General features: G+C 33.9%; 2 protein-coding genes and 1 pseudogene across 2 annotated transcripts in view; 2 read left to right on the top strand and 1 right to left on the bottom strand.

Annotated features, from left to right (window-relative positions):
- The window catches only part of LOC105169939 (xyloglucan endotransglucosylase/hydrolase protein 31-like), a gene marked incomplete in the record, with an annotated part of 2,888 nt that extends 1,731 nt beyond the window's left edge, over positions 1–1,157 (bottom strand). Inside the window, 3 exon segments of the mRNA XM_020696698.1 lie at positions 1–186; positions 296–396; positions 886–1,157. Of these exon segments, the coding sequence (XP_020552357.1) occupies positions 1–186; positions 296–396; positions 886–1,090 (492 nt within the window).
- Positions 3,635–6,705, top strand: LOC105169938 (vacuolar protein sorting-associated protein 24 homolog 1). The gene is made up of 6 exons (XM_011090488.2): positions 3,635–3,947; positions 4,092–4,168; positions 4,524–4,626; positions 5,585–5,706; positions 6,075–6,263; positions 6,359–6,705. Exons 1-6 carry the CDS (start codon positions 3,836–3,838, stop codon positions 6,422–6,424), a joined length of 669 nt encoding a protein of 222 aa, XP_011088790.1. The 5' UTR covers positions 3,635–3,835; the 3' UTR covers positions 6,425–6,705.
- Positions 11,276–13,650, top strand: part of LOC105169937 — a 3,102-nt pseudogene continuing 727 nt past the window's right edge.

Raw genomic sequence — 13,650 nt, 5'->3', positions numbered from 1 at the left:
ATCGTGAAAATCTTGGGTGGGGTCGAACCAAAGGTGGAATTTCATCTCTCTCCCTATGATGTTCCCATCCCCACTCCCTCTGATGTACACATTTGTTTGTAACACGTAGGGTTTGTCCTCTGTCGTCCCAAGGAACTCTATGTCAATCTCGTCATGCTCCCCAGGATGCTCTTCGTTGTTCGAAAGCTGCCATTAATTCCCATCGTTTACTTCAACTTTTATTACTTATAATTAACAAAATTCTAGCACCACTTCCAACCTACGTATACATGTACGTTTTCAGTTAATTTCTTACATAGAGAGATGTAATCACTCCGGCAGTATAACCAGGTTGGAGCTTGATGGCGGCCCCGAAATAACCGGAAGAGTAAGGATTGAGCGATTTGAAACCACTCCCTGCCATTGAAAATAACCATCCAAACAGTTTAGGTTCCATAATTGGCATTAAAGAAGTATTGTTGCATTCACTCACCATTTCTTGCTTTTCAAAATTAAAGTAGCCAACTAAAGACAATTCTTAATCATTAATTTTTTCATACTAAACTAAAATATTGTACGGATATGTACAACATATGATCTCTCATCAATTATATATTATTAGGGCACTTATAAAATACTATAAACTTGCAAAAATAGAGTTCTTAGCATTAAAATTAAATATATATACAAGCTAGATTAAAATGTAACGTTGAGTCAAATTACATGTTGCCGATAGACAAACAGTATAGATATTCGTGGTAGTAGTACCACATTCGCATTGTGTTATTAAAGACTCCGAAAACAACCACCAACACACAGTACAAGTCATTCTTTGAAGCACACAAATTAAGATGAGTAGCTAACCTAGGTTAGCTAAGGTGTAGACATGAGTGATGAGTGTACTACCTGAGGTCCTGTCCAGCCAAATTGTGAGTGTTCCGTGGTCCAAACTCTGGTGCTGAGGACCCCAAAGGTTGGTGAACCCATGGTGGAACCCTACTGAGCCAATTCTTGAACTGGGGTAGTAGCCAGGCGAAGGTGGACCCTGAGCCTTATTACAAAAGGGGAACATGAAGAGGAAGAGGAGATAAACAAGGAGAGCCATGCCCATGTGCAACAGATCAGTTGTTTGCTTTAATGATTTGGTGCAGGTTCTGATGATGAGTAAGTATGGGAATGGGATGCGATGGTATAAATAAGAAGATTGTGAGGTCCCACTCAAGAAAAAATGGGATGATGAATGGGCATGGGCTGCATTTGGAGACAAAAACAGGCTCAAGCACTTGTGATACATACTAACAAAAAAGTCTTAATGCTTGCTTGTTTGGATTGTTTTTGCCACAATTAATGGTTGCTCCTTTGGGGATGTGTAGAAGAAAGATTTTGAAGTTCAGACAGGGTTTGTTCCTGCTTATTTTGGGGTTCAAATGTTTTATGGTATATATACATGTCACGTAATTGATTGTATTAAATATTAGATTTGCTCTAGCTAGGGATGAGGTTATATATATATAGTTTTCCCCCTTATATATATAATGTGGTAATATTAAGTTATTAATGTAGAGTAAATAATTAGATTCCTTCCAATTTCATCAGTGTGATGAGAGTTCATAAAATTCACATCAATGGTTCAACATCTCCATAGTTAAAAGCTGATGGGGAATTTCAAATGTGACTTGTCCCAGTGTGTAAAGGACATGAACCAAATCAATTGTGTACCGCGATCAAATTAATTAGTTGAAGCTGTTAAAGTGTGAGGGTCGACAATTGTGGAATTTCATTATGTATATTCTAACACGTAGAAATCCTGTCCCTCATGTATTTATTGCCTTGTGACTCCACAGAAACTTGGACTGCTTATGCAAATTTCTTACCGTGCATGCCATAATATTACAACATCATCAGGATGTTCACTACAACAATTAATATATAATATTAATGATAAAGTTATTGTAAGATGAAGACAAATTAAGGGTTCCAAGTAAATATTTTTTTTCTTAAAGACAAACTTGTTAAAGTTCTAACAAAACACATAATCTAGCACACTTAGATTGAGATGGATGAATATATAGCATACCATATTACAAATTAATACCGCACATTGTCGATATTTAATCACAAACGAAATAATATAACAAATGCATTACACTTATCAACTCAGGAGAATATATGATTAAACATTAATTCTAAAATGAAATGAGAGAGTAGAGAGTAACTAGCTAATAATCGAAATGATTAGTTTGGTCGGCAGTAACTTTCAAGTCCATGTACTAAATTTTAATATGGACAATATCCTTTTCTTTTCACAATCTGAAACAGCAGCAGCAGCTTCTATTATAGATTGCCTCAAATCCTGGAATTTCAGACAACGGGTTTCTTCAACTGTATGTGTATGTGTCGGGCGGCTGTGGCCGGCCTTCGTCTGCATGACTGAAATGGGACCTCTCTTTGCCGACAATGTTTTTTCAAGGGCTTTGCCAATATATATGCTACTTTGGTTGTCCTGTGCAGTCCCCACGGCTAAGAATGAAAGGCTATCAATCTTTCCTTTTAAGTTGCTAATTTTCTAACTATACTGTCTGGTTGTAGAAGTCAGATGTGCAAATTAATGACCCAAAAACATGTTTGTCATCTGTACCAGCTCCAAGTCAATATATTTGATTTCTTATTCAATCTTTTCGTTTTTTTTCCAAGGTTTGAAAATGTTAATCATTAAAATAGCTACCTTAAATATTTCTTTCAGTAAAACTTATTAAAATAACTACACACTTTGCACTAGACTGGCTTTATAATCATTTTCAGTTATACAATGGTTAATTTTTAGATGTAGGAAATTCAGAGTATAGTAGGTGAACATTAATGTTTTGTTTATGTCCGGAAGTCAAGAAAAATTAATTGTTGTAGGGATAGAATTACTCTACCGTCGTAGCTGAAAACAAACAGTGTCCTTGAATAGGATGTTGGACTCAATTCCAACCTTATATACAAACAAACAAAAGGCAGTTTTATATATATACATGGGATACATTAATTCATTTAAAAGATTATGTTTTGAAATATCCCAGTCACTATATTTATATCTTATATGATATATAAATAGCCAAACTCAATTTGATCAGAATTTTTATATATGTGTGTATTTGCCTTTTTTGAGTGAATGACTATGATTACATTATTACAATACTCATTATATATGTAATTATCAAGATCAAATATATATAAATAAAATTATAATTATTAAAATATACCAATACTATTTATATTATATATGCTTGCATATTAGATAATGGCCTATTTTTCAAATAAATTTGGGCTGAACTCTGTTTATGGACCAATAGTAGACTATATAGTATACCGGTACAGGCCCATTTCTTGTACTAGGCAGAAATCATAATAATAATGTTGGGCTGAACTCTGTTTTCATGGCACGACATTTTGATTCATTAATTAATTTACTAATAAAAAATTAAAATTATGCATATGACTAATATTCCTTCTTATGTTATTATTGTTATAACCGGAAACACATTAATATATAATTTCAGACACAAATATCTAAGCGCCTTTTTTAAAAATGAAGAAAAAGAAAAAAGGAAAATACAGTTTGGTTTTAATTTTTCTCATTTTTTTCCATCAACAACTCTGCTCCATTTTTATATTTTTTTTTTCGATTTTTGGTAAAATAGGGAAAAAGCGCTATTTCCTCTCTTCTCCGGATTTGGGGTTCTGTTCTGCCTGTGGAAACCGAAACACACAGCGGAAGCCTCACTCAACTGACAACAGCGGAGAGTGAAGGGAGAAATCAGAATCTGCTTTTCAATAAAACTGATCGGAGATAGAAACCCTGAATAGAAAAATGGAGAAAGTGATGAATATATTAAAGCCGAAACCTAACCCGCAGCAATTGCTGAGAGATTGGCAGCGTCGCCTCCGCCAAGAGTGCCGCAACATCGAACGCCAAATCCGAGGTCATTGTTCATATTTCTAGGTTTAATCATATGGGTTTTATGTTTCTTTTCTTTTTCCTTTTTGGAATTTTATTTTGTGCTTTTGTTTTGATTTTAAGTGTTTAACGAAGATTTTGGGTTGCTTTTGTTCGTGGGTTTGACTAGATATACAGAGAGAAGAGAAGAATGTGCAGAAGGCGATCAAAGAGGCTGCTAAAAGAAACGACATGGGTTCTGCAAAGGTACTGTTTCTTTATTGATTTTCTGACTTTTTTAAGGGATTGTAAATTTGTAAGTTTGTGATGAACGATCACTTGGATTTTTGGGACATGGGTTAAAGATTTTGGTCTGCGTTTTTAAATATTGTTTTTCATGGATTGTATTTCAATGTTTGTGAATCGAGAGATCAAGGCTTTAAGTTTTGTTTTCCAGTCAATCCTGGGATTGTATTAATTAGAAAGGACCACTTTTTCAGTGGCAGGAAATGTGAGTGGATGGCTGGATAATATAGAGATTCTTTAATGTTTACCTACATCAAATCTGCGAGCATGGGATTATTTATGTGTCTAATTTGCTTCCTTAATAATTTCTCATCAGGCACTCGCAAAAGAACTTGTGAGGTCTAGGAAAACGGTGAACCGACTCTACGAAAACAAGGCTCAGTTGAATTCCATATCAATGCATCTTGGAGAAAGTGTTGGTTAGGGCCTTCCGTTCACTTTTTCTCTTGTCATGAGTGATGCTACAAGATGTTTTGGGAATTTTTAGCTTGTTATTATGGCTAAAGGTCCTGTATTTTTGTTTGTTTAAGTGTACGATAAAGTCTTAAGTTGTAATTATGCCAATCGATCTTGTGTTATGCTTCTGCCCAGTGTTTGATTAATTTTTGCCGTTTCTGATTTATTGCGAGATTTTAGAAAATAGCACTCTATATAATATCGAATTTGTTTCATATTCCGTATTGGAGTAAGGTCGTATATTCTCGATGAGGATAGTAATTCATTTTTCATCATGCTTTTGGCACACTATATGATAAACAACAATGCTTTATAGACTTTGACCATTGGTTTACAAATTCGACTGCAATACTATGTATTTTTATTTAAAATATACACGTTAGTCAGATAACTTGTGAATAGTTAAATAACATTGTAACTGGTATAGTGATGAAGTATTAGCAATTCTAGTGGTAAAAGATCCTATGCATATATGAGCAGGAAAGTATAAACTTCAGGAGAGCCACACTCTTAACCTCACCCACAGAACTTGGCCTTGATAGTGCTTCTTCTAGGCTGGTCGCCCTCTTATTTTCATAGTTGGAGCGTAATTAGGATCTGCTCACTTTATTGTCTCTTTCTGTCTTAAACATGGAAACTTGCAACTTCTTATATATATCTTGTATCAGTAGAAGAACTCGTTTTGAAGAGGGTGAATCTGTTCATCTTTTTCAAAATTGTTAGAGTCAGGCTCAGAGTTGGTTTCTTGGCTAGATGCTCCTGGAATTGCTGTATGCCTTTCTTTGTGATGTGATTTTGTAATTAGTAGAGGGATTTTCTACTTTGATCTTGTCTTTTTGGTGTTTACTTTGTTTTCTGTTTCCTCAGATGTTAACCACTTTCCATGGTATCTTTGCTTGATTTTTTATTATGATTCTTCAGCTGTTGCTCGAACTGTGGGACACTTGTCGAAAAGTGCTGAAGTCATGAAGCTTGTCAATAATCTTATGAAAGCTCCACAAGTAGCTGTGACTATGCAAGAATTCACTAAAGAAATGACTAAGGTGATTTTGCTTTTGCGGCAACTGCCAATATTTCATCGTTTTGTCTGATTTAAATTATTAATTGTGTCGACATAAACAGTTTATAAATTATACCTAAAGATACGTGGGGAGAATCTCAATATTATAGATCTGACAAGTCTTCTGGTGTAAAGGCAGAGAAAACTGAAAAATTGTACAAGAACAATGCAATGTAGAAAAGTACTGCCATGCTGAAATATTGTCATTTCATATGTACTGGAAATGTGGACAGATGAGTCTATGGTGATGGCAGGTCCTGACAGTGAATTTTCTGATGGGACATTTTAATATCCTTAATGTTTTCTTCTTAATGAATTATGATGTGTTAAGGCCCTATTACGCCGTTGCAGGCCGGTGTAATTGAAGAGATGGTGAATGAGGCTGTGGACGATGCACTGGATTCAGAAGACATAGAAGAGGAGACTGAAGAAGAAATTGACAAGGTCTTAACAGCAATTGCTGGTGAGACTGCCGCACAACTTCCTGAAGCTGTCAGAAAACAGAAACTAAAGCAACCTGAGACCAGTGAAGAAGCAGAGGTACCTTTCTCACCTATTTCCAATGCCATGCATAGATGTCTCGTCCCTTTGTTTCCCGAGCTTTAAACATGTCGAGTACTCCTGTTTAATTACAGGAGAATGCTGATGATGATGAAGAACTAGAAGAAATGAGGGCTCGTCTTGCCAGAGTTCGATCGTAACTTGTTTTTCTGTTGCTATTATCCACTTGATAATGCCATCACATCATGTACGAGGTTAGTACATAATGAGGAGATGCTCGTTTATACTCTGCATGACCATCACCCTCGCAGTGTGGAACGTATTCTGTATTTTAGGTGTATCATAAAACCTTAGGTGTACTATAATGGAACATCTGATTCTTGATTTTGCTCTGCACCTGTGGGTTCGCCCGTTTACACGGTCTTGAATATTTATAAGAGAAGGAAAGAAAGTCATGATGCTTGTATTTTTGGGAGTCCAATGTTGGTTAAAATATTATATATCTCAAATTTTAACTTAAATAGTATTGTATTTTAAACAATGATATATTAATCTCATACCTGGAAAATGAGTTTGACGTGAACTCAAATTCTACGTCCACTCTAGAGTTCTACAATAACTAGGATACAGTTGACACTACTTTACCGATGGGTATTTATTTGTTCATACTTCCTCAACAACTGCTACTTGTTTTTCTCAAAATCCTCTTCCTAAAGATGGTGCGCACTCCACCCCTTAACTCGAGCAACAATTGCTCCATTGAAGTTTATCTTTATCGGTTATTAGTGCCACGAACGCATCAGCAGTCTACATCATTGCTGGATGAAGTGCGATTGTTCTCCGATGTTCAGATTGATCTCAAACCATCATCATCAGCAAGCAGCAAAGTCTCTTGCTACGGGACAACACAAGAGTTTTCCATACCATCGGACCGAATATTTTCTCCAGGTAAATGTCGTGAAACCATGATGAAAATGCTAGACCTGATGAGCATACCGTTTTCTCTGGATGAGAAACAGATCCAGTGGAAGGGTTTTTTCAGCAATGGCAATGTTGCTGAGAGTAAATCACTGGAGAACTCACAAGATTTGGTTAGGGAATTGGTTAAATTTTTTGACAGCTTCGCAGAAAACCAGTTATCCCTGAAAAATCACCGTCTTTATCTGGTGATAAGAAAGATTCAGACTATAGCAGAGGAAGAATTCCAGCAGTGGAAATCTTTCCGTGAGAATCATCCGGAAGAATATTTTGAATTGGTGCACTCTCAACCGGAGTTACGGATGCTTTTCCGGTGGGAAGCGCTGAAGGTATTAGAGAGGGTGAGAGTTGAGAAAAGTGGGGGCGGGGATTTGGGGGGGGAGTGCTCGATATGCCTGGAAGAGTTGTTGAAAGGTGAAGTTACGGAGGTGATAAGATTGCCATGCTCGCATGTGTACCATGAAGTTTGCATTCTCGGGTGGCTGCGGAAGAAGCAATCTTGTCCCATTTGTCGAGCCAAATCCCCTCACATTCAGATTGATCATGAAAGCCAATTATCCTATGATTTAACAGAAACTATGAAAACAATTTGTTTTTACAAATATTTCATAACATATTTACTATTATAATTTAGTGACAACATAAATATGAAAACAATTATATGGTTTAAATGCAATTTTTATCATCTAATTTAGGTCGTTTTGCGTTTTGTCGACCTTTTTTGTTTATTTTTTCAATAGAATATCATCCTGATCCTTTATCTCTTTTATTTTCTCAATTTAGTCTTTTCTTTCGTTGGAATTTACTACTTTTATGCATACCTTATCCGACCTTTTAAATTGGTGATATTAATCTTATTTTTGCAAGCATTTTATCCTCTAATTTTGTAGGACAACATTTTGGTACTGTATTTTCTTTAATTTAAGTTCACCGTTCTTGCTAACTACGGTGAAAAAGGACTGAAAATAAAAAAATAGAAAATCAAAATACTAGCCTACAAAGTTAAAAGACAAAAATACCAAAATAACCTAAGTTGGAAGATAAAATTTAATCCCAATTATATTTATTGTTAGTATATTGACCGTTACAATATATAAATTAAGGGTGAATAGCAATTTATCCCTATGATATTAAAAATAAATAAATTATTCCGTATAAAAAAATAAAATAATTTATTTTTTTGTATTTTTTAAAATGGAGTAATTTACTTTTCTGTCTAAAGAGTTGATTACTTTATTTTAAAAATATAGGGAGGTAAATTGCTATTAATTTTTTCATAAGAGGATAATTTGCTCATTTGCAATATCACATGGAGTTTGCTTGCATTTTTTCCTGTAAATTAATATGAGATGACACTAATTGTTTATTGTAACAATTTATTCCACAATATTTTCCTGTAAATTAATATTTTTATTCCACAATATATTGTATGTAGCATATAATTGGGGAAAGCTGGTGATACTGGATTTGTACCAAAAAAAAATGGTGTATTATTATTACAGTTCAGGCAAACCCCAGCGAGTCTGTTGCTTTACGGTTGCAATTCTTAAATCAGCAATTGCTTCTATGATTTTAAGGTTTCTGTAGCTTGCAAGCAACAGCCAACAGCTTGGCTTCACATGGCTTCCGCGGACGGACAAATCTTTGTTTCAGTTCCAAACACGATTTTCTTGAACAAAAACTTGACAACTATTTGTTTTTTCAATACCATTACCAGTGTAGGAAATTAATTATAACTAATAGGCCGGGGATCTATGACGTAATGGGAAAGGCAAAAGCGTGTAGTGTACTTGACGTTTTCCTTTTTCCTAGCTGTTATTGTTATATTAGCACTTCTGTCATATGTGCTACATCATATATGTATTTTAGTACTTTGAATATAGAATTTAAAATAGCTATAAATAGATAGTAATTAATTAGTGTGATTTTATTATTGATTAGACTTAAATGAAGGCCACGTGACGTGTTCCCACATTTTTACCTCCTTATTATGGTTTTGAATTTCCCACTATTAGATATATACTTTTTGTCTTAAATTGATTTTACTAAGTATTTGTAATTAAGTCTAATTTCATTAGACATCAATATAATTTATTCTATTTTATTTAAACCACGACTCGATATATACAATATTTTGATCTCATAATATCAAATAAATTTTATGCTTTTACAATTACTATCAAGACATAATTTGATATCTATAATAATTTTATCCAATTTAAAAACAATAATACATATATTATAATCTATTTTCAATAATTTTGAAGCATAATGACAAACATCCATCCGTTCCCAATACACACGCTCGAGCGTGTGTGTCTTCAATCCCACTTAAAAAAACAAGGAAAATTACAGCTATATATCCTAAAAAATAAATACTTTTTTGATATTCGAGAAATTATAAATATATAACTCTCTAATTATAATATTTGTTTAATAACGAGCCAATTGTATTAGATTTTCATTCATATTTTTTTTGGTGAATCAATCAAATTGCCTTTTGAATTATACATGAATTGTAATTCATATACTTTTTATAATTTTTAAAGTATTTTTATGGATTAATATTTCCTATAAATTATTTATTCTGCCCACTCTATATATTTTTTTATTTTTAAAAAATTTCAACAAGGATACAATAGTAATGTCTACTTCACCGTTTATGAGTTACATAATTATTTTTCATTCAATAAAGTATTTATAATTTTTTAAACAATATGGGAGTATTTATAATTGTGATAAATATCACATGAGATAGTTATAATTTACCTAAAAAAAAAAGAAAAAAGAAGAATGAAAAATAGAGGTGATGATAATGATGAGAAGGTTATCAGCATTTGATGTCATCACTAGGCTGAGTCAAAATAGTATCCGAAATTTCCGGAATTAGGTGTGCTAAACTGATGCTTAATTTTAATTTTGGAGAAGGGACAAACCTCATAGTAAATTTTTTATCATAATTCATTCAAATAATTTAGACCAAATTATCTTAAAATCTCAAAATCATTCCATGTCAAAATTACATCTTTTTTATTTTACAATTTTTATTTTTAAATTGCTTAAATTAAATTAACTGAAATTAAAAGTTATAAATACCTTCCTATCAACTTACGCCACTTATTACGAACAATCTCAACTTTTACTACTACTTAATTTATAATTTATTTCCACCACAAAAAGTAAAAACTATTGCAAACACCCCGTTGTATACTCGTATTTCAATATAAATTAATACCAAAACAATTGTTTATATAAATAATTAAAAAATGACACGTGGATCTTTAAGTTGTTTATTCAAACTTTCACACTACTGGTTACCACTATTCGAACAATTTAACAATCATTGAATATTATTAAATAAAAAATAAATAGTGACATTCATGGTATTAATATTACAACATCTGATGAATGGTACTTAGTATGAAGATTGAACTTTAAGTTCCAAGTTCTAAGTAAGTAATTCCAACCACCACCAAAACAATGAACTGAAGATTCTGTTAAGGTGCATTTCATGGAAAAACAATAAATAATGATGCAAAAAAGTCATGTTTATGTCAATGATTTCATCATCACTCCCTTTAGCCTTTAACCTCCTCCTGCCAAAGCATTGCACTTTACCAAATTCTAAAATACTTTTATGTCCATTTAATTAAAATTCTGTTATTCTTTTTTCTACTTTTTCTTTATTCCCTTTTCTCATTTGGGTCCACTATAATTTTACACCAAGAAAATCAATATTAATTTATAAGATTTTTTGAATACGTTTGAAAATTATTGATACAGTTTTTGCTCCAAAAAAAAAAATATTAACTTAATATTCTGACATGAAGGGATCATTTTTTTTATCGACATACATACGTAAAAATCAATAAATTAAATCAAAGTTATCATTATTTATGAATTAAGTTAATGATGAAAGTCAAGAAATTAAATGAAAGAATTCAATATTATTGAGAAAGAATAAGAAAAAGATGCAAATTAAAGACCGTTAATGCAACCCCCCCACAGAACAGACGCATACAATGCACATTTCTCACTCCATCTGCGTATATATATAACTCACGGAGAAAACAATCTTTGCATTCCTTCTTAGAAACCTTCGACTACGGGAAAAAATGGCTGCAACCCTTTGCTTTTCTCATTGCTTTTTGCTCTCATTTCTTCTCAGTTTTGCAACTCTTTCATTAGCAGAGTCAAGAGACGGCAGTTTTTTAACGTCTCCTTCCAATCTTAGATTCCCAAAAACACAGGCGGATAAACTCATCAGAGCCCTCAACTTGTTCCCCAAGCATGAAGTGTCTCAGCATCCCAGCCAAGACTACAATTTTGGCGCATCAAGAATTGTTGAAAAGCGGCTGAAATTCCCTCTTCTGGGGAACTCAGGGGCCTCTGTCCAAGACTTGGGCCATCATGCTGGTTATTACAAACTCCCACACACTAAAGATGCGAGGTATATACATATTCTTGCAATTTGAATATGTACTCTGTTTTTTTGGTGTATGCTGATTCCAGTGAAGAATTTTGTATAATCCATTTATCTTTCGCGCTTATGTGCTTGTTTGTACGTGTCTGAATGTAAGTTGCCAGATCAAGAATGGCTGTTGCTAGAGGTTCTTATGAGCAGATTTGATTTTTTGAGGGATTTTCAGGGAATAGGATGAGTGCGGGATTTGATTTATATATACATTCTTGGACGGTACTGAATATGGATTCCACATTAATGTTTCTGTATTGTATTCCAGTTCACATATACATGCCACGTGTACGACAATTTTACCAGTGTTGTTGAACATTTTCATGCTCTGTATTTTTGCGTCCTGTTGGTGCTTATTTAGATCATTTTCAAGTCTAGTGAAGAAAATTTTTGCTTAGCATCTTGGGGCAATGTTTTGCAGGATGTTTTATTTTTTCTTTGAATCGAGGAACAGCACCACTGATCCTGTAGTTATATGGCTAACTGGAGGACCAGGGTGCAGTAGTGAATTGGCTTTGTTTTATGAAAATGGCCCCTTCCACATAACAAGTAACCTCTCCTTAGCATGGAATGATTTTGGATGGGATAAGGTACTTTCTATCGAAAGGTTTTATTGCTACCAAGCGATAACCTTTTTGTTACTTTTCCATGTTCCGTTTATCTAATGCTTCAATATTGGTAGATGTGTATTCACTAGAGATCGTGAAATGCAGATATCAAATCTTATATACGTCGACCAGCCCACCGGAACAGGTTTCAGCTATAGTTCTGATGATGATGACATTAGGCACGATGAGGAGGGTGTTAGCAATGATCTATATGACTTCCTGCAGGTTTGTTTCTCCATGCATAAAGTATGAAATTCATGATCTGATCACAGTTTTCCATGTTATTAATGAGTTTGCACTCTTCCAAGCATCTTGAGATTGTGAAAGGCTTTCGACGAAAGTAATGCCATCACTTATTGCAATCAAGAAAATGCATTCTTTATATCTAGACATTTGGTAGTCATCCAAGCATGTAGGCAAAAGTGGCCAACTTTTAAGGACTTCTAATGCTTGAACAATTTATAATAGATCATTCACGTCTTTTGAGGTATGAAGAGAAGAAAAGAGATCTCTGAGGACTATATCGCTCCTGTTTACGCAGTAGCTGAGTTATTATTAAAAGGGATGCTATCAAAATGGAGAAATCACATTTTGTATCAGAATCTAAGTGTCTTTATTCTACATTGTTAGGCCTTCTTCAAGGAGCATCCTCAGTATGCGAAGAACGATTTTTACATTACTGGAGAGTCATATGCTGGGCACTATATTCCTGCAAATGAATAAAAATAGAGAAGGACTTCATATTAATCTAAAGGTATCTTACTGAATTCTTGTCTACGACAGCCTTCAAATTGCATTACTATCAGGTCTTTATGTAACCAATTCACTATTTCTCAGGGATTTGCCATCGGTAATGGACTTACGAACCCGGAAATACAGTACAAAGCATACACTGATTATGCTTTGGACATGAAACTGATTCAACAATCAGATTACAATAGCATGAGCAAGTTGGTTTCGGACTGCCAACAAGCAATCAAGCTTTGTGGTAATTAGTAATTCCAATTCCATGCAATAAGCTTACAAGTCTGAATTTTGCAGCCTAATAACATGCTATTCATCTTTCATCTTTTTTGTTCTGTTTTCTTCTTTAGCTGCTGATGGTGGATCTTCTTGTGTGTCCGCATACATGGTCTGCAACAACATCTTCAACCGCATAGTGGACATTTCTGGTGGTAAAAATGTAAGACTAAGTTTTACGTATCTCAGACCATGTCAAACGAGAAACATAAAGCACTTAAAAAAAGTGTTGTTTAAAATATGCAATTTTTCATCTTTGATATGCAGTACTATGATATAAGAAAGACGTGCGACGGTGACCTATGCTATGACTTCTCCAAGATGGAGGATTTTCTAAACCAACAAT

This window comes from Sesamum indicum, linkage group LG9 (genome assembly GCF_000512975.1).
Source record: "Sesamum indicum cultivar Zhongzhi No. 13 linkage group LG9, S_indicum_v1.0, whole genome shotgun sequence".
Classification (NCBI taxonomy): domain Eukaryota; kingdom Viridiplantae; phylum Streptophyta; class Magnoliopsida; order Lamiales; family Pedaliaceae; genus Sesamum; species Sesamum indicum.
The sequence above is the reverse complement of the archived record's forward strand: the minus strand, read 5'-3'. Positions and strand labels throughout refer to the sequence as shown.

Excerpts from the sequence above, each read along its gene's own strand:
- LOC105169938 (XM_011090488.2), top strand. The coding sequence starts at position 3,836 with ATGGAGAAAGTGATGAATATATTAAAGCCGAAACCTAACCCGCAGCAA. Across the intron at positions 3,948-4,091 it reads CATCGAACGCCAAATCCGAG|ATATACAGAGAGAAGAGAAG; the intron begins GTCATTGTTCAT and ends GGGTTTGACTAG. Across the intron at positions 4,627-5,584 it reads GCATCTTGGAGAAAGTGTTG|CTGTTGCTCGAACTGTGGGA; the intron begins GTTAGGGCCTTC and ends ATGATTCTTCAG.